Source organism: Drosophila willistoni (assembly GCF_018902025.1).
Source record: "Drosophila willistoni isolate 14030-0811.24 chromosome 2R unlocalized genomic scaffold, UCI_dwil_1.1 Seg167, whole genome shotgun sequence".
Classification (NCBI taxonomy): Eukaryota; Metazoa; Arthropoda; class Insecta; order Diptera; family Drosophilidae; genus Drosophila; species Drosophila willistoni.
In genome coordinates, this window is record NW_025814050.1 from 18281504 (window position 1) to 18308898 (window position 27395).

At 32.7% G+C, this 27395-nt stretch overlaps 6 protein-coding genes and 2 long non-coding RNA genes across 10 annotated transcripts; 5 read left to right on the forward strand and 3 right to left on the reverse strand.

Moving 5' to 3' along the window:
* The first annotated feature begins 174 nt into the window (after positions 1 to 174).
* Positions 175 to 777, forward strand: LOC6642748 (myosin heavy chain IB). Its single transcript, XM_002065325.3, has one exon. It carries the CDS (start codon positions 200 to 202, stop codon positions 725 to 727), a length of 528 nt encoding a protein of 175 aa, XP_002065361.1. The 5' UTR covers positions 175 to 199; the 3' UTR covers positions 728 to 777.
* A 943-nt stretch (positions 778 to 1720) lies between these two features.
* LOC6642749 (vitelline membrane protein Vm26Ab) lies at positions 1721 to 2318 on the reverse strand. Its single transcript, XM_002065326.3, has one exon. The coding sequence runs from the start codon at positions 2259 to 2261 to the stop codon at positions 1785 to 1787; it is 477 nt and encodes a 158-aa protein (XP_002065362.1). The 5' UTR covers positions 2262 to 2318; the 3' UTR covers positions 1721 to 1784.
* Positions 2319 to 4128: 1810 nt separating this feature from the next.
* On the forward strand, positions 4129 to 4932 carry LOC6642751 (transmembrane protein 138). Its single transcript, XM_002065328.4, has 3 exons — positions 4129 to 4354; positions 4421 to 4674; positions 4738 to 4932. The coding sequence occupies exons 1-3, from the start codon at positions 4221 to 4223 to the stop codon at positions 4845 to 4847; spliced, it is 498 nt and encodes a 165-aa protein (XP_002065364.1). The 5' UTR covers positions 4129 to 4220; the 3' UTR covers positions 4848 to 4932.
* A 947-nt stretch (positions 4933 to 5879) lies between these two features.
* On the reverse strand, positions 5880 to 13719 carry LOC6642752 (serine/threonine-protein kinase 11-interacting protein). Of its 2 annotated transcripts, XM_002065329.4 has the most exons (11): positions 13469 to 13719; positions 13177 to 13408; positions 9785 to 11512; positions 9606 to 9726; positions 9413 to 9548; positions 9221 to 9353; positions 8951 to 9163; positions 8359 to 8427; positions 7318 to 7929; positions 6775 to 7251; positions 5880 to 6714 (listed from the first exon to the last, which is right to left on the reverse strand). In XM_002065329.4, the coding sequence occupies exons 2-11, from the start codon at positions 13265 to 13267 to the stop codon at positions 6248 to 6250; spliced, it is 4047 nt and encodes a 1348-aa protein (XP_002065365.2). In that variant the 5' UTR covers positions 13268 to 13408; positions 13469 to 13719; the 3' UTR covers positions 5880 to 6247. The 2 variants fall into 2 exon arrangements, with proteins under 2 accessions (XP_002065365.2, XP_023031714.1); XM_023175946.2 differs by lacking the exon at positions 8359 to 8427.
* Positions 13720 to 14761: 1042 nt separating this feature from the next.
* LOC6642753 (glycerol-3-phosphate dehydrogenase [NAD(+)], cytoplasmic) lies at positions 14762 to 21818 on the reverse strand. 2 transcript variants are annotated; one of them, XM_023175947.2, is made up of 7 exons: positions 21617 to 21818; positions 21288 to 21465; positions 17995 to 18201; positions 17545 to 17917; positions 17224 to 17377; positions 17066 to 17158; positions 14762 to 15340 (listed from the first exon to the last, which is right to left on the reverse strand). In XM_023175947.2, the coding sequence occupies exons 1-7, from the start codon at positions 21658 to 21660 to the stop codon at positions 15328 to 15330; spliced, it is 1062 nt and encodes a 353-aa protein (XP_023031715.1). In that variant the 5' UTR covers positions 21661 to 21818; the 3' UTR covers positions 14762 to 15327. The 2 variants fall into 2 exon arrangements, with proteins under 2 accessions (XP_023031715.1, XP_002065366.1); XM_002065330.4 differs by lacking the exon at positions 14762 to 15340 and adding an exon at positions 16051 to 16461.
* Positions 21819 to 23967: 2149 nt separating this feature from the next.
* LOC124460305 lies at positions 23968 to 24349 on the forward strand. Its single transcript, XR_006954234.1, has 2 exons — positions 23968 to 24042; positions 24110 to 24349. It is a non-coding gene; the product is annotated as an uncharacterized LOC124460305 (long non-coding RNA).
* A 1096-nt stretch (positions 24350 to 25445) lies between these two features.
* On the forward strand, positions 25446 to 26264 carry LOC124460226. Its single transcript, XM_047010700.1, has 2 exons — positions 25446 to 25532; positions 25606 to 26264. The coding sequence occupies exons 1-2, from the start codon at positions 25475 to 25477 to the stop codon at positions 26163 to 26165; spliced, it is 618 nt and encodes a 205-aa protein (XP_046866656.1). The 5' UTR covers positions 25446 to 25474; the 3' UTR covers positions 26166 to 26264.
* A 561-nt stretch (positions 26265 to 26825) lies between these two features.
* Positions 26826 to 27388, forward strand: LOC124460265. Its single transcript, XR_006954189.1, has 2 exons — positions 26826 to 26893; positions 26962 to 27388. It is a non-coding gene; the product is annotated as an uncharacterized LOC124460265 (long non-coding RNA).
* The last annotated feature ends 7 nt before the right edge of the window (positions 27389 to 27395 follow it).

Consider the following 27395-nt stretch of genomic DNA (forward strand, 5'->3'; position numbering starts at 1 on the left):
ATTGTGGGTTGTATGGGTGGGTTACCTTGATGGCATCTATGTTTTGTACTGACTTCATTTCGTTGAGTTTCCGCTGTGCATTGCATTTTTTAGATTCCGAATGGCATCCAAACAATCTCATCCATGATAAAAACCAACTGACCATTGCCAGTTGCTTGCTCAGTCATAGTCTTGGAACGTTTAAAGATTGTTGGACATCATGTGGAAATATCTAACTATACTTTCCCTCTTCTGCTGGGGCAGTTCAGTGGCTCAGTGTGGTGGTGGTTGCGGTGGTGGAAATCTTATGCCCACCTATCATCTTATACCAGTGCGTCTGCTGCTAGAAGGTTCCGATTTCGAATTGAAACGTCCAACTCGCCAACAACAAATCGTTCAAGAGGTTATAATCAATGAAAGTTTAAATGGTCCAGGCGGATTTGGTGGTCCAGGTTTTGGAGGTCCTGGTTTCGGTGGCCCCGGATTTGGTGGTCCTGGCTTAGGAGGTCCTGGATTTGGTGGACCTGGTTTTGGTGGACGTCCAGGCTTTGGACGAGGTGGTTTTGGTCGTCCTTTTGGCTTTGCCCGCAGCTACGAACAGGAACCTGAAGAGCAACCAAGCTACAGTGCGCCTCCTGCCAAACCCACTGGAATTCCTTCACCTCCCTGTCCACAGAATTATGTATTCTCCTGTCAAGCCGTCATAAAACCAGTGCCATGTGCTAAGGGCTCACCCTGTGGTTATTAAGAGATCAAAGCACTGACAATATATAATAAACTGAAAACTTAAGAAAAACACGTCTAAAAATATTTATTTTCTAAGCAATTTTTTTAGGTAGCAAGTGTAATTATCGAAGAAACTGAAACCAATTTTAAAAAAGTCTGAAAACTTTTGTTATGGAACTCGCTTTGATAGATTACACAGGCCGACCAAATAGGCTGTGCCCCAGACTCAGACACCAGAGTAAAGTGTTCTGTAACATATGTCACATTGTACTAATGATTGAGACTCAAAACATCATAATCTATTAAAAAAGTGTAGTCTGATCTTTAAGTCTGAGTTTTGTCCATCTATATATGATACTAAAAAATCTCGTTAAAACTGAACTTACAATCCATCAAATGCCAATTTTATGAGCTTTTCTGAAGGGAATCAACTTTTTTAAATCTTAGATTGTTATAAAGTTCAATCTTACAATTAGTTTTTCTTACTTCACGATTGTATCTGTTTGAAATAACTCATTATATACCTTAATTTTTCTACTATTTAGTAGGTAATTAGCACTTTTTTTTGACGACCCTAGAATCGGTGGTGAATTATTTGGTTTTCCATATCCTGCTTTGGACGTTTTAGGTTCTCATCTGAAATGTTAAAAGAAAAGATCATTTTAAAACAAAAGATTCTGCCTAATTCTACAAAAATTAGAATTCTTAAAAATGGTTTTTTATCTGCCTATTTCTCAGAGATTTGATGTTTTTTGATCCGGAAACATTATGGAATTTTAAAAATAATAATTGAAACTTATTTTTGAAGTCCGTTTGTTTTATTTATGTGTTTCCATTTATAAGCCAGTTTAGTAAAATAGAACCCAATATTCAACGAATCAGTAAAACACCTTTTGGATCCAAGTTCAAAAGCGATAAATTTAAATAAAGAATATCATTCTTTACAACTATTGTTATAAAAAATCGCTGAAAAAGGAAAAAAAAAACCCAAAATAATGTAACACAAGAGGTAAAATTTGTTTATAGATTTGCAGTTTATTTCAGTAGGTTGTCTCAGCGATATTCAGATGATTTCAGGCTTACAACAATTCACGGACCAATGGAGCGTATTGGGGCACGTACTGGGAGTAGGCACCGGCGGATCCGTAGGATGGAGCAGGAGCCGAGCATGGCACAGGCTGCAATGAGGGCTGGCAGCTGAACAAGTAGTTCTTTGGACATGGTGGAGCTGGGACCGAAGCGGGTGCCGAGTAGGATGGAGCAGCTGGAGCAGAGTAAGAAGGAGCAGCAGGAGCCGAGTAAGCGGGAGCAGCTGGTGCGGAGTAAGCGGGAGCAGCAGCAGGAGCCGAGTACGATGGAGCAGCTGGAGCCGAGTAAGATGAAGCAGCAGCTGGTGCCGAGTAACCGCCACCATAAGCAGCTCTGGACACACGAATGTTCTCGGCCAATGGAGCTGGGATCAGGATTCCCTGGGTGGGCTGCAATTGGAATGCCTCACCGGCAACGGCAGCAGCCAGAGCGGCGACAATGAGAAGTTGAGCCATGTTGAAAGCCATTTTTGGGAATTGTATTGGATTAGTGACAACTGATGAGTGACTGATGGTTAACCGATTGACGGTGAGCCACTTTATACCCGAAATCGGAGAAAGAAAAACTGCAGACGGCATATGAAATTCGAAATAAATGCTGATCCCATCGAAAAGCAAATACAATTTACAAAACCAAAGACTGCTGTCCAGTTGAAACTTTTCTGTGTGTTAAGAGGAGCACAAGAGGCGGTTGGTTAACTTAAAAATAACAAAAAAAAAACCAAAAACAAATTTCAAATGGACAAATACGAATTGTTTTTTGTGACACTCTTTCTACTGATGACCTTAAATCCGAGTGACTCCGAATCGTCTTCCGGCTTATTGTTCCAGTTCTTGGACCGACCCACATTGGCATCTGAATTGGATAAAAATCGGTCAAATCTCTTTCTGCCCAGCAATTACTTTTCGGAGTTGAATCAACAATATTATTTAAGATTTCGCAGACAAGCCAAAATGAAGAAATCACATCTTCTAAGGCCATATCCTTTTGAATTAGCCCGCTATGATTAAAAATAAAATGTGAGAGATATATGATTATGTATTGTATTTTGATTTCCAGATGGTATAATAGGTAGGTGAATATTATCAATCAAAGATTAACAAAATTAAAAAAGAGTAAGAAAAGAAATTTGCTCTACTTAGGATATCGAAATTAAATTTTCACTTAATTCATTATTATACGTACGTATTTTAAAGCATTATACATAGTAATGTCTTTAAAATAATCTTCTTATACATATATTGAATATTTTTGAATATTTTTTTTTCATTCTTTGAAAATAAGACGATTGATATCAAATCTTCTTAAGCGCATGGTTTGATTGAAATTTCAAAAAGGTCGTAATCTAAACAGAGTACAGAAAGGCTTCAAATTTCTATTGAAATTTTTTGTAAAATGTTTTTCAATCAGTGTTATCTACTAATGTCTTGATTATTGCATGTATCATCGATTGTTTGCATTTAAAAACATAACTAAATATGGTCGAGAGAACCAACCATATCATAAACTTTAAAATGTCAATTAATAAAGTAAAACAAAACTAAATATTTTCATTTTAATTTATAAAATTTTTAAAAAGAATTATTTTAAGATTCTTCCTATTTCAAGATTCTTTCTATTTTAGGAGTTCTTTTAATACTTAAAACTGAATGACAGATTATTTAATTGAGTTAGGGCTTCATGAGGTAAATTTAAGAAAAATATGAACAGAAATATGCACTAGCTTCTTATTTATTAATAATTATTAAGAGTTAAAGTAGGTCATTTTTAAATCTGAATCTTTCTAGTCAATGAACAAGTTTATTTATTTGTTTTCTTCCTTGTATTTCTTTTTGTTTTAGACTCTTCTCAAAGTATTGGAATTTCTTTATTTCTCATTATTTTATTAATTATAATTCCCTTTAATATGCCCCAATAATGCTATTTATCAGTCATAGTACTATAGTTGTTCTAGTACAATAGTAATTATTAAAACTATTTGTAAAAAACAATTATGAACTTGTATTAATAAAAAGTTGATTAAATTAACATAATTATTAATCAATTAAACAAGATTGGTTCCAGGCAATATTTCATCTTCATACCTACATTTAATTTATTTTCCTTTAATTCAGTCTAGTTCATAAAAGGTTTTTTTTTTGTGTGTAAATTCTGAAGATTTGTTAACCAAGCCATCTAAGGTAAATTTTTGAACAGTCACACGTATAATTTATCGCTATCGGACTTTCGCTGACCTTTTCTCTCGATTTTATTAAACAACTTGCAAAGCGCATGCTTGCGGAGGCGTATTTGACGTCATAAGGACGAAGGACACAAACACAACAACAGCAAGAATAACAATCCTTTCTAACCAGGCAACTGGGGCATAACAAAGAGTTGGAAAATATAATCTAAATTCATAGAAATTAGTTAAAATTTCGATCAACATGAAGTTAACTCAACGTCGTTATTCTTGGCTTCTTTTATTGCAATTCACTTTACTTGCTGCCGATTTGTTTTTCAATGCTTTCGGCTCTTGGTTAGCTGGAAATAAAATACAAACTTCCATTTTCTTCTTTGTGTAAGTATAAATCAAGGAAAATATGCTAATTAGAGTGACTAACTCAAACTATTTTTGTGTGTCTAGAACCCAGGATAGTTTAATTATAATGGAATATTTGCTTTTCGCCTTGGCCCTGCATTCAACTTGTGTCTATCAAGTGGGAGCCTCACACATTATTTTGCGTAATTGCAAACTCTTCTTGGCCAGTCTTACACTATATTTCCTTTTGTGTGCCTCGGAACACTTTTGGATTATCTATCAGTATCGCACACCACGTTCAGAAGGCGGCCAACAATGGCCTTTGGGACTTTATGCTTTGGCTGTACTTCAACGTTTAAGTAAGACAAAATAAAATTCAAAAATATAGTTTAGTTAATAACATTTTTTTGTTTTGTTTTTAGCATCGGTTTTCTATTACTATAGCTCCAAGTCAACGCTTTTAACTATGGCCGATCCGCGATATAAGGAAGAACATCTTGATTGGATAGCCGAACAATTGGGTGATAAATGAAACAACAACATTGCAAACCGAAAAGTGATTAGACATGGACTATAAATTATAAAAAATATTTAGTTAGAAAGCTCAAAATTATGTATATAACTAAAACATGTTTCTGTAAATATGTCTTATTTATGTTTGAATGAAAAAATTCACTATATAAATTACGTCTTGATGTAAATTTTTAAATTAAAACTTTGTCATCTAGCAGAGGTTAGAAAACATTCAACGGGTTTTGATGTTTTGTAAGGACACGGAACAGTATTTTAGAAGATTTATCCTGGAAGATTATTCAAATTTGGGTGATATTTATGGAAAACTCAGCATATTTATAAAGTATATTGCCTATTGTTTATAGAAACTGAATCTCAAAAATCCAAGTTTTCCTTTATTTTGATCTATTGAAAACTTTTTAAAATATAGTGTGGAGGAGTATGTACTCCGGCATATTGAGTGATCTGATATCAAAAAATCAAAAACTATTTTAATCTGGCAGCTATGAGCTGAACAAGGATTATTTGAAAATATTGAAAAATTACATATTACGAATAGGTTTTCTACTCTTATATATACTCTTATATAATCTATCGGCTAGCTGTTAAGATAACAGACTCTTCTTTTCTTTCCAAATTTCATTAGCAGCTAAAACGTTTATATTGATCTCATATAGTAAAAGCAGTATCATTTCAGTTCTCTCACAAAGATCAACAGCAATACTTGTCAATACAAAAAGCAAAACCTGAAGTAAGGAATAAAATAGATTTTAAGATAAATAGCAAACTTTTGTCAAATGCCAGAGAAATGATACAAAATTTTAAAGATTATTCTAAAATTAAATTAGTATATGGATGATTTGTAGCACTCGATTGAACTTTGAATACAAAACTGCTATTGAAATGTGTAAAAACTGAAGTAGATAAGGAAAAAGGTAATAAGTTGTTGCTACTACAACAATTCCTTATACTTTACATACTTCCTTTTAACCTTTTATTTCCCTGTTGGAGAAAGAAAATTTCCTACAATTTGAAATTTTAATAAGACTCATTAAATTTTTCTTTCATATTCATATATTTAACATATATTGAGTGTTAAATTTGTTATTTTTACTTAGAATTTAAATGATTATTGCAATTAATTTCTAATATATTACAAAGTATAGTACAATTTACTTTTCGTATAATAAGCACCATGTCTTGCTTCTGTTTTCATTACGTCCTATCTATGTATTGTATATATTGTCCATAGTTGAAAATTGAAGTCTATAACATTTTATATATATGTATGATCAGAGTTATATAAAGCTAATCGCATGATAAAAACAATTGATATAGATCAAAATTCACTTTTCATATGTTATAATAATTACAAATTGTTTTGTGATATGATAATAGAATTGGAATTGGTCCCTTGTACTACGTTCCCGAGTAGCTAAATGGCACACCAAATAGTCGTTCCCATGATTGTCCGATGGTTTTCAGGCAGCATTCTGCATCTGTCTGTGTACCAAACTTAAGATGCCACGTTTCGCATTTGCTTTGCGTGTCATCGATGAAACTAATGGTATACTCTTCATCCGTGTCACGTTCCACCTCCACAAGATTGCTCATGGGTTGGCTAAGACTTACGTCCATGGGTAAGTGATTTTCTTGTTTGCCTGCGGATAGCCAATCGAATTTGCCATTGCCAGCAATAGACAATTGCGTGTCGGTGGTTAAAAGAGTGCATAGATCAAAATTACGTTTCTCCTCGCCGCTCGTCCACTGGCAACTGGTGAGAATAGCGCAGATTTTGAATGGTTCCGATTGATGCGAGTTCAGATAATCACGTATTGCGGTGGAGGGCTGATGTTCAAAGTGACACTCCTGCGGCAGCTTATCGCCTGCATTAAAATTAATATATATAGAAACATATGATAGACTCTGGCTTCAGATTCTCTTACCCTGTAGATATAAAAGTAAACTATCTGTTCTTAGCATGTCCTGTAAGAGCAGTGAAAATTCACCCCAATCTTTGAGAGTGAATGCCAGACCCAATTTCCAGGGCAGTACTTGTAAATCTGTTAGCCGATCCACAGTAACACTAACCACCTGACGAAGCCACTTGGCCACATCATCGTGTAGCGGAGCAAAGGCCTCCATAAGATAACATCTGCATGTCGATATTACTACAAGACCTTCCCGCATAGTTTGTGTTTGCCCATTATAGATGAGTCCTTTGGCCAGCCATTTAAAGTGTTCGCCATCCATTTTGAATTTATGTTGATAGAAATATAGTTTCAAGCGATGATCGATGTCATTGAAATCGTTATAATTGAACTTATAAGGCTGAGTTAAGCTCGAAGAGCCAGAGCCATTAGCTTCTGCATCGATAGGTTTCTTTGAACTAGACATCAGAATGTTGGTCGATTGGAAAATGGCTGCAAAATCAAAAGCACAAAATAGATTAACACATTTGAAGAAGATTAGTAGAAATTACTAATTACCGCCAAGCATTGACATCTTTAGTTGTCCATTGCTTATGGTTGGCTCATTGTTATTGTTGTTGATGGCTGGATGAACTGCCGCAGGTTCACTTAGTTGGATATTGCCTTCACCCGTTGTTTGATGCTTCTCCTTTGACTTTTTATCCTCTTCCTTGACTTTGCCCTGTTGCTCGTAGGCCGTACAAATACTGTCTGTAACCGAACCCGATGAGCTGCTCTCAGTTAGCTGAACATGACCCACTTGAGTGACAGTTGTTGTTGCCTCCGACTCCGTTCGATCTGCTTCGGCTTGAGTTTGTCCAAATTCACGCTCCAGAAAGCTTTGCGGTTGAGTTACATCATCGTTTATGGTCTCAAGATGCGGAAGTTGGGATATGCGACGTTCTTCGCTAGTTTTTCGACTTGCACTTGCACTTTGTAGATTTGGATCCAATACCTCGATACTGGACTGGCTCGGATTGGAGATAATATCGACATCACTTTCATTGGCACGAAATTCTAAATCACGTTCGGTATTTGAGCTGCCCACCACAGATTGATTGGAATCAAAGGAGCACTGTGAATTGGTTATCTTTGAGCAAGAGCTGCTCTCGTTAAGGGAGTTGGCAGAACCTGTTGGTTAGGGAACAGTGGGAAATATTGTTGGGTTGTTTTTTTTTTTCTGTTTTGGATTCTTTTTTTTACAAAAGGAATATACATTTTTCTAAAAGAAGCAGCATTTAGCTTTGTTAATTAAAAATTAAATTTTAGTATCTTCAAAAAATTTCCAATAAAATCAAACTTTAAGTATTTTAGTAGAAGCTTTTAAAAGTCTTACACTTGGATACTCTTCAAAACAAATGAAAGTGTGAGACTCTTAAAATATTTTAAAAACTTGTTAGCTTCATGCACCAAAAAAGAAAAGAAAAATAAATAAATGCTGCTTCCTTTCTTTGAACATAAACAAAAAGCAAAATGCATATTGTTGTTGAAATGAAAAAATTCAAAAAAATACAAACAAAAATTATTATTTTGTTAACTTATACAAATTGGCATATTAACTTTTTGTGGCTTGCATCAAACTCCTACGCTTGGGTGTATTATTAGCAGTTGTTAGCCGCCAGTTGGCCACTAAATATTTAATCAAATATATTACATTATTTATTGGTTGGTTGGTGAGAGAAAAAGGTATACAAAAAAAAATAAACAATATAAATGTACAAAAGTTAGATTCATTTGCCATTTTTTTTGTTGGTTTTGTAAATTTTGTATGTTTTTGTTTTTTGTTTTTAGTGGTTGTTGTGAGTATATATGTGGGTGTAATAAATATATGTTTATGTGTGTTTTGCATGCAAAAAAAGAAAGAAAGAAATAAAGAAAAATTAAATTAAAAATGATGAAATATATATATAAAAAAATAAAAAATATCAGACATAAATTAGAAAAATATTCTACAAAATGGCACGCGCAATTGTAATAATAATAATAATAAGAAACAACAACAAACCAAATGAAAAAGCATCAAAAAACCGTAAATTAAACTAAAAGAAATTTCTACAAAATTTTGTCTCGTGTTTGTGTGTGTTTTTCTTTTCGAATTAGAAAATTTCCATAAATTGTTCAACATAAAATAAAAAACTGGCCAAAGACTTGCCAATGCTATTGCTATCCTTATCCTCCTTAATGTCTTCCAATATCAAGGGCATGCTAACTAATGCTGATGATGATGGCTGCTCATCCTCCTCTACAATAAGAGCTGGCGATAGTTTGGGTTCAGCAGCTAATTCCACAGTTGGTTTATCCATTGAAGAAGGTAAATCATTTGTCACTTCAACCAGATAAGTATGACAATCACGGCAACGCAAAGCTAAATAAAATAAGTTTATATAATAATTCTCTATATATTTATATATATGGGTTATACCCTCTGCATTATGTCTTCTGCTTTTTTGATCTATCATATATTGTTTGCCACATATCACACAACGATAGACACTTATATTCATTTCGGTTAGATCCCGTTTCGAAAGTATATCACGTAATTTCTTTTCCAGTTCCTGTTCAAGAAGGCAAAGCATATATAAGTAGAAGGAAGCTTAGATTTCTTTCAACTTACCTGGCATAATAAATTGTCTAGGCAATAGATGCGCTCTTGTTTATCCTTTTTTACGGTATCAAAATTTAAACGCAATGTATTTGCTTTAAGATGTTCGCAGGATTCCAAAATTTGTAGGCTCCATTTCGTCTTGGTTCTATAGTATAAAGTAAAATATGTATTAAGGCTTTGATTAATTTAAAGTAAAACTCACCGCTCGTTCAGTGCATCCTTCTCACGTATAAAATTGGAAGAAATAGTAAGCAATAATGGATCAGTGGGCCTTTGTTCATGGTGGACAATGTAAGTATCCTCGTCCAGCTCAGAATCGGATACTAGAAATAATGAAATATTAAATTTTAAGGAACAAACTTATTGATGAGAACTGTTTACCGGCTTCTTCTTCTTCTTCAGCATTGGGAAGAGTTCCATAAAGATCAAGCAACTTTTTGTGTTTATCCTTCTCTGAATTGTTTTCCTCTTCTTTTATTGTATTGTCATTTATACTCTCATATTGAGTCTCTACACTTGAATTACAGGTCTCGTAAAGAGTCTCATTTGCTTCTTTTTCCCCTTCTGATTCTACTTTGATGGGGGTCAAAGTGGCCTCAAACGTGGTATTCCATGTGGAAGTATTTGTCGGTGTAGAGCTACAATTGAGCACTGTTGTTTCTGCCTCATTATTTGTGGTTGAATCCGAGCACATGTCTCCCAGGTACTCATTGAATTGCTGACGCGCATCATGAATCTCTTCCACACTTGGTGGCTGATGAGGTAACTCCATGCTTTGCATTAGCTCTGCCTGACCCGATTGCAACCATTCATTGCCATATTTTAGTCGCAGGTTTTCAATTGTCTTTTTCGCCTCCAAATGAGAGGAATCAGGTGCTTCTTGTACATTGCCAGCGGTTGATTTCGAAGGGAGCGGAGCTGGCTCAGAAATTTCTGTAGATTTCGAAGGTTCTGCATGCTCTTCTTTAGGCTCTGAAATGTCAACAGTACGAACCTTAAGCGATCGTTTTTTTATGCTAATCTGAGAATTATCCGATGGAGCTAGTTCCGATTCCGATGATGAATCTCGTCGCCCGCCCTTTATAGAGATGGAGCGCTGCGAACCCACACTGGAGGCCAGGGTATTTATAGAATTATTCGAACTGTTGATCGAAATGGAACGACTGGCATTCAGACGATGATTTAAGCTGCCCACAAAACGTAGTTTCTGCTTGCCAGTTGTTAATTTCTCGCTCTTGCTTAGTGGCTCGAAATCCAAGACAAATTTCACAGTTGCTGTATTCTTGTGCAAATACTGAGCCGTGGCCAAACGATGTTTGGGATGACATGCCAAAGGATTTCCTTGCAAATTGAGTGTGGTGAGGGTCATTATGGCGCTCAATGGCAAAAGTTGACTATGCTCGAGTAGACAATTATCGGATATATCCAAATTTGTTAGATTCTCCATTTTTGCAATATCCAAGAGTTCTTCCACATAATTATTGCTGATATTAAGCAATTGCAATCGCTTCCAGGCTGCCATATGGAATTGTGGCAATTGTGTTAGACAATTGTAGCTTAAATCTAAGGTCTTTAGGTGTGGCAACCATTTGATAGCTGTGATGCTGTTTAACTTATTGTGTCTTAGATTCAGATGCTGCAAATGTTGGGCAAATTCCAGTGCAGTGTCAATTGATTTTAGATTATTATAACTGAAATCAGCAGTTTGTAATTCATTCCAGACAAAACCATTCGAATTATCGCCACCACAATGGGTTATAATATCATCCACACTTTGGATACTTTTTATACAAATCAATTGCTGAAGTTGCGATCTCAATGGCTGTATGCCCACCACCTGTCGTATGCTTATCTTATGCACCTCCAGACGTTTTAAGGCACGAAATTTCCCAATATCGATAATACCTTCATAGTATATATCAATGGGAAAATAATTCAATTTCAAAAGTGTGGTTTTCTGTACAAAATCATGCAATAGCTGAAGATCCGAGAATACATTCGATGTGGCATTAATCGGCTTGACAACCTGAAAGGCTTTAGAGGCGCCAGCACCAATATTGCTATCAGCAATCAATTCAAATGAATCATTTAAAGCCCTCAAAAGGGAGCCTAAAAATAGAAAAATTTGAAAATTAGTCTGTGAAGTACAGTTCTCTACTGGAGGGGTTTGACGAGTTTTCTGCTGTCAAATTTAAGTAGTAATCTACTGCGTTACATAAATAATACAATGTTTCATTTTAACAGATCATAAATTATATTTTACACTCATATGATGTAGTCGTCTGGTCAAGTTTTGCTAGTTAAATTTGTAAATAGATAGTACTACAAGTTTGGGGTTTTCAGCCTTAATTTCTCCTATCCGTACTAAATATAAGAGTCTTTATTATCGTATTCTTTGTTATTATTAAAAAAAAAACGGTTTAAATTTTTGTATAAACTTTATAATAAATAACTTGTTGACAGGGCTTTTAGTTTAGTCTTTAGGTTTTTTTCCCCGAATAATCAAAGTAAACTAAGAAGATTTCGATTTTCCATATTTGTTAGCAGAATGGGGCTAAATATTTAGTGATTCTGACGACGTATGTAAAATAATACGTTCTTTGAAAAATCCTAGTAGTGTAGAAAAGATTTTGTTTATGTTTCGAAGGAATTTATAGCTTTGAAAGGTAGAAATTGGAAATCAAATTACACTTTGTGTGTTTTCAATTTTTTAAATGTTTTGCTAATATAATTTGTTGTAATCTTGGCTAAAGCGAAACGTTATGGAAATATTACTTGCTACGACAAATTATCATAAAAACGTAAATTTGTTAATAATTTTTGCTAATACGCACGAATGGAAATGAAAACTAATAAAAAGTTATAAGATAAGAAAATTAAAAAGTACATTTATATAGACCATAACCAAATCAACTGGTTATAAATCGAAAGCAAAAACAGGTCTTAAAAATTATGCCAACAAATCCTTTCAAAATCGGAATGTATGAATTCTTTGAAGAAGTTGTAGATCTAGCAAAAATAACATGGGGAACTTTAGGAATGCAAATCACCGATTTGGATGAATTTTGAATATGCTGTAGAATACCCCGTCATTTGAAGTTGTGTGAAATATTTCGGCACACTATTCTATATTTTCCCAATAAATTGCGTTTTAAGCTATAGCTTCGGTGATTTATAAGTAAAACGCCGAGTGGACTAATTGTAAGATAAACTTTCCTTTTGGGCACAATCGAAATTCTAAATTTGGTATGTAATTTATTGGTCTTTTGGGCGAGACTTATTTACAGGACTAGTTTAACCAAAGTAATTTTTTTGTTGAACTAGGAAAGAAAGTAAATTCAATTCCCAGTCGAATGATAAATCGATTATTATATTCGGATAGTTTCAATACCTCTCAATAAGGGGCATTAATTTAATTGAGTTTCTTGCGAGCCGAGAAATTCAGATCTAAAGCCTGAAAATGGAAATTGTCATAAATTTGCTTTTATATGACAATATGACATGATCATGCACATGGAAAATGCAATTAAGATATGCATATTCTGCACATTAACAGAAAACAGTTGCCTATGTAGAGAATATAAACCTTTAAGCCCCTACATTTACTATCATTCTGTCGGTCACTGATCGATCGTCAATCTAAGCTTAGAACAAAGAGGTAGGCGGTGGGCAGGGCCCGTCATCACTAAGACGCATGTTCGCGCGTTGCATTTTGCGTTGTTCTAATTTTGGTCAGTTCTATATATAGTGTTTACATATTTTTCTATTCTCACCTGATAACGTCAAGGTAAACTCTGAGCTCAATATTTTATCGCCATTCTTGCGCAGCAAATTGGCCAATTCGGTGATCTTTTCGGGATCCATAATAGCAGAGAAGAATCGTAGAGTAGTGAGGGGGTTGTGATCTGTTTTGCTGGGGGGTGGGGGTAGATGAGGGGGTGGAGCCCCAAACAGCTGTGCTTCTCGTATTTGAGTTTATTTTTATTGTTCTGCTGGTTAAATCGACTGCAAAAATGTCAAAATAAATTACTATATGTGCAGGTGCATCTAGTATATGGCACTCACTCATCAAAATTTTCACGTAATTCTATTAAATTTGTGATTCCATTAATTTTTAAATGTTTGTTGTTGTTTTTTTTTATGACGCCTTTACTTTTAATTCTGCAATTTGCAGCAACTTCCATTAAATTGCAATTGGAGATTAATGTTACATTTTCGAGGAATTCGTTGTTTATAATTTGAGGAACTGGGATGTTCCCGTATAATCCGCACTTGTCCTTCCTTTTTTATTTTTGCTAAAATGAATTTCGTTTTATTTTTATGCTTCTTCTTGCTTGTCTGCTGAAACAAAGTCTTTCAGTATGACCGTAGATAAAAATACCAAAAAAATACCATTTCGAGCGGAATTTTTTTCAAAATCAAAATTAAACAAATGCGAATTTTAAGAAATATAAAAACATTTAAATAAACAAAAAAATTAATTCTTAGGAAAAATAAATACAACTACTTTTAGTATTTCTTACTGACAATAAATGTTATGTGTGTAAGTATTAATTTTTTATTGCAGCAACATTTTTAAAAATTAAAACTACTGAGATAAATGCAAATAAAATTTGTTGGATTTTTTTTTTATAATATTTCTAATTAAAGTGCAAATTGTTTCAAATATATTTAACTCTTGTTAGCTGTTCTTTAAATAATATATGTGTTTATTTATATAATAAAAATTAATTATTAGTTTAAAAACTTTTCTAAGATTTCGTGATACATATAATACAGTCGAGTCCCGATAATTCGAAATGGCAAGGGAATCAGTTTTTTTCGATTTACACAAAAATTCAAATTATCGTAAATTTTTATTTAATTTTTATAGAATTTATTTCGACTTATCGCGATTTCCGAATTAGCGGGTTACAAATTTAGGACTCTCGACTGTATAAATATTAAATTTTTAGTATTTCGATCCAGCAGACACACAAATATCTTAAGAAAAAATATGAACTCCTTAATATTTTTTCGTTTCCATTTTTTTAATTGAAACAAATGATTCATCAAAAGAAATTTTTAGGGTAAATTAGGTTACACATGATCTATAACAGATCCACAGGAGTTTAACAATAAGATCCATAACGCAAGAGTTTTCCACCATATGAAAATATTTGTTTAACAAATATATGACCGGAAAGGTTTTTGAAACGGCTTCAAACATTCCAAAGGGTATACTTAGATCTCTATTATCAGGAGTTTCAAAATATTTGCAATGTCCAGGTATATAAAACTATTTAAACATTCGATTAAAATCAAAACTCACCCATTCATTTTAAATGCATAGATATGCTCAGTATAAAACACTTTATATAAGTTTCCAAATTTACTTTTATTTTGTTTTCTTTATTTAACACTTTTGGATTCATTTACATTTATTTCTTTACGTCTACGCCATTCAATTAAAATTGCTCTAAGTTTTGTTCTAACGCACATAAATTCCATAAATTACATATGCCTAATTTTGTTTGATATTTTAAAATTAAGCCATTCGATTGTTATTGTTTGCTTTCTTTAATACTCATGGCCACAAAATAATTAACAATATTTGGTAATAAGGTACATGCGCATATTTCTCTTTTTGAACTAATTATTTAATAATAATAATAATAAAAAAAAAATTAATAAAGCAGACTTTGATTGACTTATATATTCTCTCTGTGGGCTTCAGTAGGATATGCTTGGGACTTTTATTAAAAAATAAAATAAAATTTGTTTAATTAACTTTACACATTAACAACCTATAAACAATCCTGAAGAGTAGACTGACTTGACGTTCCAAATGTACAGATTGTGCTGAAAAATATTTACTCTGTGTGGTGCATAAAAATTGTTAAAAACTTGTTCATTTTTCGTTTTTGTTTTGTTTTTTATACAATTTACAAATTTTGCCTGCGAAAGAGGAGAATATAACTTATTATTTGGCAAAGTGTTAAATATTAAAAAATATATAATATCAAAATCAAGTTGTTGTTATCAGATAAAAAAAGAAGAAACTCAAACGTGCTTAAAGAACTGAAATTTTCCAATTAAATAAAGTGTTGAATTTTTTTTTTTTTGATTTTTTTTTCATTTGCATACGTACTGGAATTTTGCCGATTTTGTAGCTGCCAATTGAGTATATGTATATGAAACATAAAGAAATTGTATTTTGGGGAATGAATAAGATCTTTTGTAGACGAAATTTTGATTTTGTTATACCCTTGCAGATGATTTTATATGGTTATCAGGAAACTATAAAAGGCAATATCTATAGTTTCAGACAACTATAAGTAGATATCGATTAGATTTAACAGTTCAAATTGTAGTTCTACTTCCATTTTTAATGTTTTCAAAAATGTTTGTAGTATTTTTTTTTTTCTTTATATTTTTTATGCCAATTCTATGTCAATTTCAAGTTGCCCCTTTTGATTATAATATTCTTCTGGAATTATACAGAACAGACGATATTATAATTATCGTTTTAATCTGTTCTTTTTGTTTTACAATTTATATCTATTGCAAACATATATAATTTTCATATAATCTTTCAAGTTTTTGTAAAAATTTGATTGGTTTTTTACCTAATGCTTGATTGCTTAGTAAATGGAACTGCAAGGGTATAAATAATAATTAATATTTTATTTATTTTCAACAAATCCAATTAGTTGTTAACAAATATGACACTTTTTTCTTTACACACTTTACACAATAATTGATATAGCGAGATAATACAATGAATAACGATTGTAAATTATTATTAAAATTTATGTTGTTTGTTGTTTTTTTGTAAATTAAAGGAAATGCATGTTGACGAGCGAGCGTGCGAAGGAGCGAACGTGTTGTGGATGGTTGGTTGAGAGGGGAATTTTGGTGTACGAAGAGATGACTCTGACTTGATCGCATAGAACGAAATATTTACAAACAAATTCATGTTCATTTTGATTTTTGGTGTAACACAGGTTTTTTTTTTTTATTTATTCTGTCTGTTTCTTGTTTTTTAGAGTTTTGGCGACGGCATGATGGACGTATCCCTATGAGAAATCATATAAGAAAAAAGAAGAAAAAAATAACAAATATTTGATTGGATGAAACATAAAACAATATATGCAATTTGTTAAAAGATGTATGGATGTATGTATTTGGGAGGATTTGGGTTAAGATTATATATATTTAAAATGAGCTGAATAATAAAGTAAATGAATATGCATACACTATATAAGTGATGATTTATGATTTGATTTACATGAAATTTATGTTGATACTGAAAGAAATTATACATTCATTTAAATTTGGAATTTTGTTTGCATATTTTATTATTATTCAGCATTTTTTTCACTTTTCTTTCTTGGTTTTTATATATATTAAAAATTAATCTTAAATTTAGTAAAATTAGTTGAACTAAAAAGGCAAAACACATTCATATAGAAAGAAGTTAAGTGCTATGGCATAGTTATAAAGGAAAGTCAAACAAACTAAGAAAATACAAAACTTAAGAGCAAAAACAATAATTAATTAATTGAAAAAAAGAGAAGAGTTTAGTTATAAAAGGGTAAGGAAGGAGAGGAGGGGAATTTTGGAGACGGGTTTCATCATGTGCAAACGAAGCAAACGAACGAAAGGAAACAAAACACTTACATATGCTCTGGATGATTGCGTATGCAATCGATTAAATCATTAGGTTTAAGCTGATTTGTGCATATTTTGTGTATAGCCGTGAACAAGGGGAATCTGTAAAGGAACGATTGATTAATTACAAAAGATCATTTCAAATATTGTTTGGTTATCCTTCTTACTTATCCTCCAATTTCTTGTTCTTCAGCATGTAGTTAACCTCTTCGGCTGTGGGTGGTCCCTGCAGTTTCTGGCCATTAAGCATTTCTTTTTCCAATTCTTCAATTGTTTTGCCAGAAGTAACGAAAGCCTCCGAAACGCGACGATTGCGACCACCTAAAAGAATTTAATTTGTTATTTTTCCCAGGTAAACAAACAATAAATTTCTATTTAAGAATTGGTTATTTTCCTCTTTAAGTTGATTTGAGATATCATCAAGTTTGCTAATTAACCCCGCCAACAATTTGACTTTATGGTACCCTTCTACCACTCCATTGACTCACCATAACACGTCGTGATAAGATCCGCGACACCGCAGCTCTCGAAGAAGGTGGACAATTTGCTGCCTGGATAGAAGACATCGACAAAGCGTATCATTTCCATCAGACCCAGACGAATGACAGCCGCCTTGGTGTTATCGCCCAACTTGAGACCATCAACGAAACCAGCACCGCAGGCAACAATATTCTTAAGGGCACCGCAAACCTCAACGGCATCGGCATCCTCGACGACCACAACACGGAAGTGATTGGCCTGGAAGAGATCACGCAGCACTTTGCCATATTTCTTATCAGTACAACCGATGGTAGTTTCACAGAAATTTCCCTCGGCCACCTCATTGGCCAGATTGGCGCCCATCAGTACGGCGCATGGTATCTAAAAAAAAAACGCAAAAACATTAGAGGTTACCCAGTGTCACCTTCATTTATGTCTATGTAGATGTATTAACTTACCTTCAAGTGACGGGTGATAATGTGCGAAATAAGATCAATGCCACCGCCTTCGGCCTTGTCGAAACCCTTGATCAGGGATATGGCAATGGCATTGGGCTTAATCTTACCCAGCAATTGTTTGCAGAAATTGGGTATAAATTGATGGGGTACAACGAAAATTAAAATATCAGCATTCTTGGCAGCTTCAACTAGATCAGGAACGGCAACCTACAAAATAAAAAGAAGCAGAAATAGACACTGTGAGAAGGTGGAGAACAATTAAACTAGAAAAAACAGCTAATTACACTTTTGATAAGCACACAAATTTGATAAGAAACATTTTTTTGTGTTCAAGGTTGATTCAAGAACCTTTGGAAATCTAGAAAATCATATTCTATGCACGTGTGACAATTTTTTATTTTTGGGGGCGCGTCTTTTCCTATAGACGATTGTCTAGACGATCGAGAGAGCCGATATCAGTGAATTAAATGTTATAACATTTTATATTTTTTGCTGGCCTGTGTTAACCTGTTTCCCGTATTCAAAATGCGATCAAACTTGTTTGTCTCTTTTGCATTTTTGCTTTGCTTTGGCATTATTATTGTGGACTTTATATAAGAGTTGAACTTACCTACATAAGTATAAATAAAAAGTGTAAGGTTCAGACACTGTTTAGATAACAATTTGCCCAATGCAAAAACAAAATAAATTGCCGTTATCGTTGGAGGTGGAAATCAACAAACAAGTTAAAGTCATTAAAATGTTCAAAATTATGAACTATTAATGGAAATTTTTGTTTGCTTTTTTGCACTTTTCGCAATAAAGATAAACTTCTTCTGTAAACTTTTAATAGTTTTAAGTAATTACTACATTAATTTTAAAAACTAGACCTCATGAATCATCACTAGATAGTTAAAACCTAGAAAAGTTATAGAAATTATATGAAGTTTGCCCTGCTTTTGGCTTTTAGATAGCTGGCTTATCTAATCTTGAAATAAAAAACAAAAAGAAAAAATGATTTTTAACCCTTTGACTGCTAAATTTTTTTATTCTATTGTTAGAGAACTCAAACCACTGTTGAATAAATTTTTGCATAAACATTTTGAGGCTTCCTGAATTGTCTCTATATAGTATATATATGTATATGTCTGTGCATATGTTACATTTGATCAAGGCGCGTCATTTTCAATTACGTCAGTAATTTATTGGGTCTATATTAATAGCTGATAAGCGTTGAATATGGCTAAAGTAAAGGGGGCACAACACAATGATAGACAGAGCCTCTTCAAATGTGCGGGTATACATCGCAGTTCAAGCACTTGACGATTTTTGTTTGCTGATTATAGATAAGCTCCGACACTTGTTTAACCTGTTGCTACTCCATGTTAACACAAAATATTCAGTAGCCTCCCAAATATTAGTGAGATGTAAACATATAGAACCCTATATATATGTATGAATATTATTCTGTTAGGAATGTAACTTGTAACCAGGCATTGAGTATTTTATCTGTCGTTGGCTATGGAAAAACACCTCCCAAATAGATTATAAACCGAGAGACAACATGCGTTGGCAGCATGAAGTGATAACATATAGAAACGCTAGAGAATTATATATGGAAAAATCAAAAACGAAAACAACAAAAAAAAAAGCAACAACAATTTTTTCTATAATGAAATGCTGAGGCATATTGTTTGCCTATTTGTTTGTCTATATAATTAGACGCTTTTCCATTCCCATCCATCTATGTATGTATATATTCATTTATATATGTAAATTCTCATATAGAAGAAGATTTTGGCAAGAGTTCAATATAACCGGTTTGAAGGTGGGGACAACATAAAAACATATATAATATATACATAATAACAAAGGCAAATAAAAAACAACAAGATCAATGTCAAAAATGCAGCAAATATATTCAATTAAGAAACTAAGCCAAAAAGTTAATTGCTTTTATATTAAACAAACACAGAAAATACTAACTTGCTTACTTCAAAATGCTTTGGGAATAAAAAACGTTAATAGAAATACATATTTTTAAGTTGTTGAGTATATATTAGCATCGCTCCGTTAGAACAACTTTGTTTTTATATGTTAAGTTTGACTTATTTGAACTACAGTTCAAACTTATGTTTTTCTAGCTATTAAAAAATTATACTTTGCTTACTAAATGCTGTGTTAATTAAAAGATTCTGCATTTTTAATTAAATTTAAAAGGGGAACTCTGTATGTATAAATAATAATTGTATAATTTTTGCAAGATTTTTGTATTCTATTGGAATTGTATGGGAATTTATGAATCAAGTCAGAGGAAAGTACTAAACTGTTTAGCTGTGATTTTTTTAATAATAATAAAAAGTTTTTGTCAAACTTTTTGTATTCTTTATCGATAATGTCAAAAGAAACTTGGTGTAAAATTTAGTCAACTGTTCAGTTTTGATTTCCTTATATAAGCAAATCGTAGTAAACTTAACTTATTTGTTTTGGGATAAAGATCATTTGATAAAACTTTTAGTACAATTGTCAATGTAGTGAGGCATACTAGAAAAGTATAAAACCCCCAAAGTTAGACTCTCTATTGCTTAATCCTAAACTTTGGAAATTGTGTTTCTTTTAGTATACATTTTGAGTTTAAATATTTAATACATCTAAATGTTTGTTTAGATTTTATTTATCAAAGGTTCACTTAAATTTACAAAACGTCAATTCACTATCATTGACATAAATTGAATTTCCTAACTAACTGGGTTATGCATATTGCATATATAGAAAATTACGTTATCAGTTTCCTTTTGCATCATATGGGGTACAACTTAGTCCGGACTTGAACCATTGTTTATAATACTTTTGTGATAAAAGAGAGGAAGCAAAATAAAACCATGGCTCAATTGACAAGCCGGCCTTGACCTACGTCAAATAAATGATGGCTAAGTTAAAAGAGAGAGCGCTCAAAAGAGTAAGAGAGAGAAAAACAAGAGAGAGAGAGAGTTCTTCACACACCTACAACAATAACGTCACGTTTTGAAGGTGAAAACGCATTTTGCTTTTGGCCCTGAAAAAAAACTGCAGCGCATAGCCAAAAAGAGAGATATGAGAAGAGCGAGAGAGAAAGAGAAATTGAGTGGAGAGTAAGGTGTATAATTATAGACATATGCATTTGTCTGATTAGATAATTGCATGCGGTCGCGGTCAAGATCAAGGCTTGCATTGCCGCCTTTTATGTAAGTATCTAACAAAATCAATTTTTTTGGTAATAACTACAATTACATAAACAACTTTTGTTTGTTGTTGTTCTTACTACTTTAGCTTACCACATTTGATGGCAGTTTATGTCCTTTCAAATATTTGACATTCTCATGGGTCTCATTAATTATTTCCGTTAGCTTCTTGCCATCAATTAGTTCCTCGTATACAAACATGGTAACCCGCTCCTCGAATTCGGGCAATGCTGCTGCATTGGCACCCACAATTTTTGCTATGGCCGAGCCCCTGGAGAACGACAAGAACGAGAAAAGTCGAATCGAATGTGTAAGTTGTGGGATTGTAAAATATTGCAGTCCACAATTATATAATTGAGTGGGTCGTCGGGTAGTCTATCCCATTGTAATTGTAATATTGTTATTACATATTGCACACTTACCAGTTGCCCGAGCCCACAATGCACACATTAGTCTTATCCGCCATTCTAAGTCTGAGGTGTTTTTGTTGTTGTTGTTTGTCTTTAATTTGCGTAGTTAAACGTTATAGTGCTATATCTATTCCGCGTGCTTTCTAGCTACCAAAATCGTAGCTTGTTTATTATTTAAATATTAACTGACACGTCGAAGCCACGGCGACTAGTGAATATATTTGTCCATGTATTTCGCTTTTATAAAAACATATGTTTTTTCGCCTCAGTTTTTGCCCTCTCGCCGTAAATTTTTGCCGTAAATTTTTGCCCTCTCGCCGTAAATTCTTGCCCTCTCGCCGTAAATTTTTGCCCTCTCTTTACTATCAACAGTGCTGTCAATTTAGCTATTTTCCTACTAGATCTAGTGAAATAGCGGCTAGCGGAAATTATAGCTGTTTTTCAAGAAAAACTAGCTTACTTTATATTTTGAAACATTTAGTAACTTCGTGTATTTTTATGCTGTTTGACGCCACATTTTCATACGAATAGTATTTTTTCATTTGAATGGCAAAAAAACATCGATAAGCGAAACGAGTATTCAGTCTTATCGTTTTCTGTGAAGTTTACTAAATGTTTCCCAATTTTTAAACCGCGAGCAAAAGTTGAAAATGCGAAAAATTTACTATCAAAAACCGCGTGGTAAAGACCCTGCATTTAAAGATTGGCTGACTTTAAATGCAGCTGATGCGGGCAAATGTTATTGCAAATACTGACATTAGTCAAATGAATATTGTCAAAACGAAGCAAAGATATAGGTACGGCTAATACAACTTTGAACGTCATTTTACATATAAGGAAAAGCTTTTGTAAAGCTAATATTTAACAAAATTGTTAATTACAAGAAAAATGCTGCCACGATTACAAATTACCAGCATCATGTTAGATAAAGATAGGGACCAATGAAACCTACATAAACCAAGATGATGAAGATAAAGTCATTGATGAAATCATCCAAAATATTGAAATAAACCAAAAATAAACAAATATTTTCTTTTTTTTTTGGCTACGAAGAAATATTTCTAGCTATTTCTAGCTTTTTTCAAAGGCTGATTTAGCGTTTTGATGCAACGAAATGTTGGCAGCACTGACTATCACTACTCTCACAGTGGTGTTGGAAAATTCAAGAGTTAAGATTTAAAACTGCAGTGTTAGTCAACAAGGCAATTCAAATATGTGGCTCTAAATTATTGTGTGACCATATTTTTGGGAAAAAAAAAATTACGAGGCGCTTAAGTTTGAGATTATATTTTTGGTTTAAATTTCACATTTAAAATAATTAGTTGTGATATAATTTTGACCAAACTTAAATCATTATAAAATGCAAAAATTTAACATCAAAATAAATATAAAAACTAATCTGACAATCTAGCACCACCATCTGAAGCATGCCCTAAGTTTTTTTTATCTTCGATTTTTCCACACATTCTTTGTAAATCTTACCGAATTTGTTTTGGTTAATCCTTTTGATACTGAAATTGGTTACACTTGTGTATGTACACATGTAAGTGGAAACATTCCAATATATAAGAGAACTAAATTGAAAACTTTGATTTTCATCCATCCACTAAGAGGCATAACAATGAATTGCTCGCAGTTCAAAGCAACAGTTTTTATTTTCTTGATTTTAACACTTTATGGTAAATAGATCGTAAACTTTAAGAATGTTGTGATATTTTCATTAAATGCTATTTTCTTTACAGCTGTTCCAGCTGTCGAGTCCGCTTCACTGCTTAATGAAGTACTGAAAAAGGTATATACACTTATTGCGGAAGGTGGTGTCCACTTACAACAGGTTGGAAAAGATGCTCTAAGCGTGGGAAAAGTTCTTCAATCAATGAGTAGAACAGTTGCCTATAGATCAAAAGGCCTAAGATATCTCTTTGGCGATCTACCCAATGCACAAGTTACTAACTAATAAAATAAACTGTGTGAAATAATTGATTTAATGATTTTAAGATAGGTAGGTTTTTGTGTGTGTAAACTAAAACGTTGGAATAAAGCAAAAAAATTATTTAAATTTGTTGTTTCGTTGTATTATGTTTAAGCAAAATGAACTAGTATCGCAAATCATTTTTAATGTTATTATTTTAATTTTAAACAATTTTAATTGGTTTCTATGATAATCGCGATAGAAACCCAAATTTCAATCTGGAAATCTAATTTTTTTGTTAATTCTGAATCGTTTTTAAGATTGCTTTACAAATTCTTTCAATTTGTTTTGGTTAATCATTTTTCAATGAAATTGGCTACACTTATATGTGTGTATGTATATACATATATCCATATTCATATATAAATAGAAATTTGAATTTTACTGCAATTACTATAAAACATTACAATGATTCGCTTGCAGCAGAAAGCAACAGTTTTCTTTTGTTTAATTTTGATATTATTTGGTAAATATCTGAAACATATGTGTACAAAATATATAACCATTGAATATAAATTTTCCAACCGTTTCAGTTTTCGAGTCCGCTGCAATTTTAACCAGTATCAAGAACAAGATATTTAAAGCTTTAGAAGAAGGCGGAAAACAAATACAATATCTTGGGGACTCCACCATGAATGTGGGCAGCAGCATTCAGTCATTGGGTAAAATAGCAGACTCACAGGTAGATATGGTAAAAAAAATAGTTGGTTTAAAAACTGCACCAGCATAAAATTGTGAAAATAAATACAAAGGCTTCAAAATGATTGCAAATATATGTATGTTTTTAGTAAAACAAAAAGAAAAAATTTTCCACAAGGTATGTATTATTTTCGGGTTAAATTGTTAATCAGTGTAAAAATAGTTTTACCTTTTACAAAGAATCATACATATATAGAAAAAAATGTAAAGTTTTTATAAATTTTGGGCGACAAAAAAACCATATAATTGTAAGAAATTTTCCTATATAACTTATAATAATTGCAACAATCTAGTCAACTAGGAAATCTTGGATTTATCCATAAATCTTTTATCTACTCGTCATGCATTTGCTATATAGTATTAGTAAATAGTGTTAATTTATAGCTTTCAGTTGGTCGTTCTGTTGAGATGGAGAACAATAAGTTCAATCATAATAGCTTTTGGCTGTTTCCATTCTCAGATAAGTTTTGATACAAAGCCCGAAATATCATCAAAAAATAAAAAGTCACATATCTAAAATTTTCAAAATCAATAAAATACACTTTCAAACTCTTTCAAAAAGTTGTGGATACTTTAGAGTAACGAAAGAAGCTGAATCGAATTTTGGGTCGGATGTGGAATTTTTGATTGATCGACTTTCTAAAATAACTATTTTTAGCAAGACAGTCCAAATATGTATATTCGCTCTCTATCTTTCTCATGAAATGGACCATTATTTTAGGAAAGAAGCAACAATGCCAACTAAAGATTTGGGACAAAAAGAGATACTTAAAATGAAGTTAATTAAGCGACAAAGTATATCTCACTTTCAATTGATTGTCTCAAATCTTTAGTTGGCACTGTATATGAGCTACATATATATAATATAGAAATCAGATCAGTATTGCAGACTAAGGAGGGCGGTTTGCGTTGGTCGAAAAGAACCGGCGGACGATAGACAGATTAATGGTGGATAAAATGACGGAAAAATTAAAATTATATGTTTCTGGCTCAAATGATTATCCTTTTTTTTGGAGGGTATACACACTTGGAAAATTTAGATTTTAGAATATAAAGCATTTCAAAATCAATTTTCAATTCATTCCCTTACAAAAACCATTAATCTTTCCGATACGGGAATTTGTTACACTTAGGTGCATATGTGTACAAAAAACTGAATACAAATTTTGATTTGAACACATTCACGAAAAGGCATCGCAATGAATCGCTTGCAGTGGAAAGCATCAGTTCTTATATGTTCAATTCTCATATTTTATTGTAATTAACAACACATTATTGTAATAACTGATTAATTGAAACTTTATTTTAATTTACTGTCATTTCTTTACAGCTGTTCCAGCTGTCGAGTCTGCTCCTGAGGAAATAAAGAATATCTTATCGCTTTTAACAGAACATGGTGTCCAGATGCAACACGTTGGAAACTCCGCTAGAAGCGTGGGCAAGGCCATTCAATCAATGGGTAAAGCAGCAGCTTCTAAAGTACGAATGCTGAATGTCCTCACTGGATGGGATAAGTCCGAAACACCAGTTCCTACCTCCGAAAAGCCTGATGCTGCCTCCAACAAACCACCTGCCATTTCCAAAAGAACTGTCACTAAAGTGATTAGTGACGGTGTGAACAGTGTTTATCGAACAGTGGCTAATGTAGCAGCTGCTAAAATAAACTTTTTTAGAAATCTTACTGGATGGAACAAATCCGAAAACCCAGTTGCTAACGCCACAAAACCATTAGCAAACACGAGAAAACCAGTTAATTATTCGCAAAGACCAGTTACTTACTTAGAGGAACAACATACTTACAGGGAAGAACCAGTTAACAACATGCATGAACCAGCTAACCACATGCATGAACCAGCTAATAACTCGGAAGAACACTATCTGAAATTTTAGTTTTCAACTGATAAATTATAATTTCAAAATATGTGGTTAAGGTTTCATAAGATCTTTATATCTGTTATATGGACTCTAAATAAAATTCTTAATTCCCAATTGTGAAGCATAAAAAATTATTAAATTTTAAAGCGTAACCTAAAACTGTAGAACTGGACTAACTTGGAAGTTTTTTCATTACTCTTACCTTATATAAAGGGTAATTGCCATTTTTCATAAATATGGTTTATCGAGTGAATTCATAATACATAATACTGCTTTTTTTGAAAAAGTTAAAAAAAATTAGAATATTCAATAATTTGTAACTACAGTAGACCCTCGATGAATAATTCATTCAAACTACAATTGCAGCTAAAATTGTCGAAAAATAATATTCAAAAATGTTAAAACGGTCACACTGGACAGCATTGTGATATATGTATATATATTCCGGGTTTTCCCTATTTCATTGCTTAATACATACTTAAAACATTTATTGGCTGTTCCTTATCCGGTGCGTTTGTTAAACGAGTGTCCACTGTAATTCCTTTACAAAGACCTTTCTTTGCAAAACCGATTTAATTTGTTTTGGTTAATTGCTATGACACGAAAATTTGTTACACTTTGGTACATACTTATTTTCCAATATATATAGATCCGATTTCAGTTCATTCACTAAAATACATATAAAATGATTTGCTTGCAGTTGAAAGCATCAGTTTTTATATATTTAATTTTCATATTTTATTGTAATTAACAATATATATTATTGTAATAACTTACAAATTTGCTTAAATTCAATGTTATTTCTTTACAGCTGTCCCAGTTGTCGAGTCCGGGATTGACGATGTCATAAAGAAATTATTATCACTTGTAAAAGAAGGTAGTGTTCAAATGCAATATGTTGGACAATCCGCTAGAAACATGGGCGATGCCCTTCAGGAAATGACCAAAGCAGCAGCTTCTAATATAAAAATGTTGCAAATGCTACGCGGGTGGAAAAAATTAGAAAACGTTACATCGGAAGAGCCAACTACTAACACGGAAAATCCAGTCACTAATTCGGAAAACCCAATGGCTAACTCAGAAACAGTTGTTCTTAGTTGATAAAGTTTATTCTAAATTAAAACATATATTAAGGTTTTTTTAGATCTTCATATCTGGCATATGTACTCTAAACAGAATTCTTAATTCTTAATTGTCAAGCTTGGAATGAAAAATATTACAAAATGGAAAACTTAAAACCTGTAC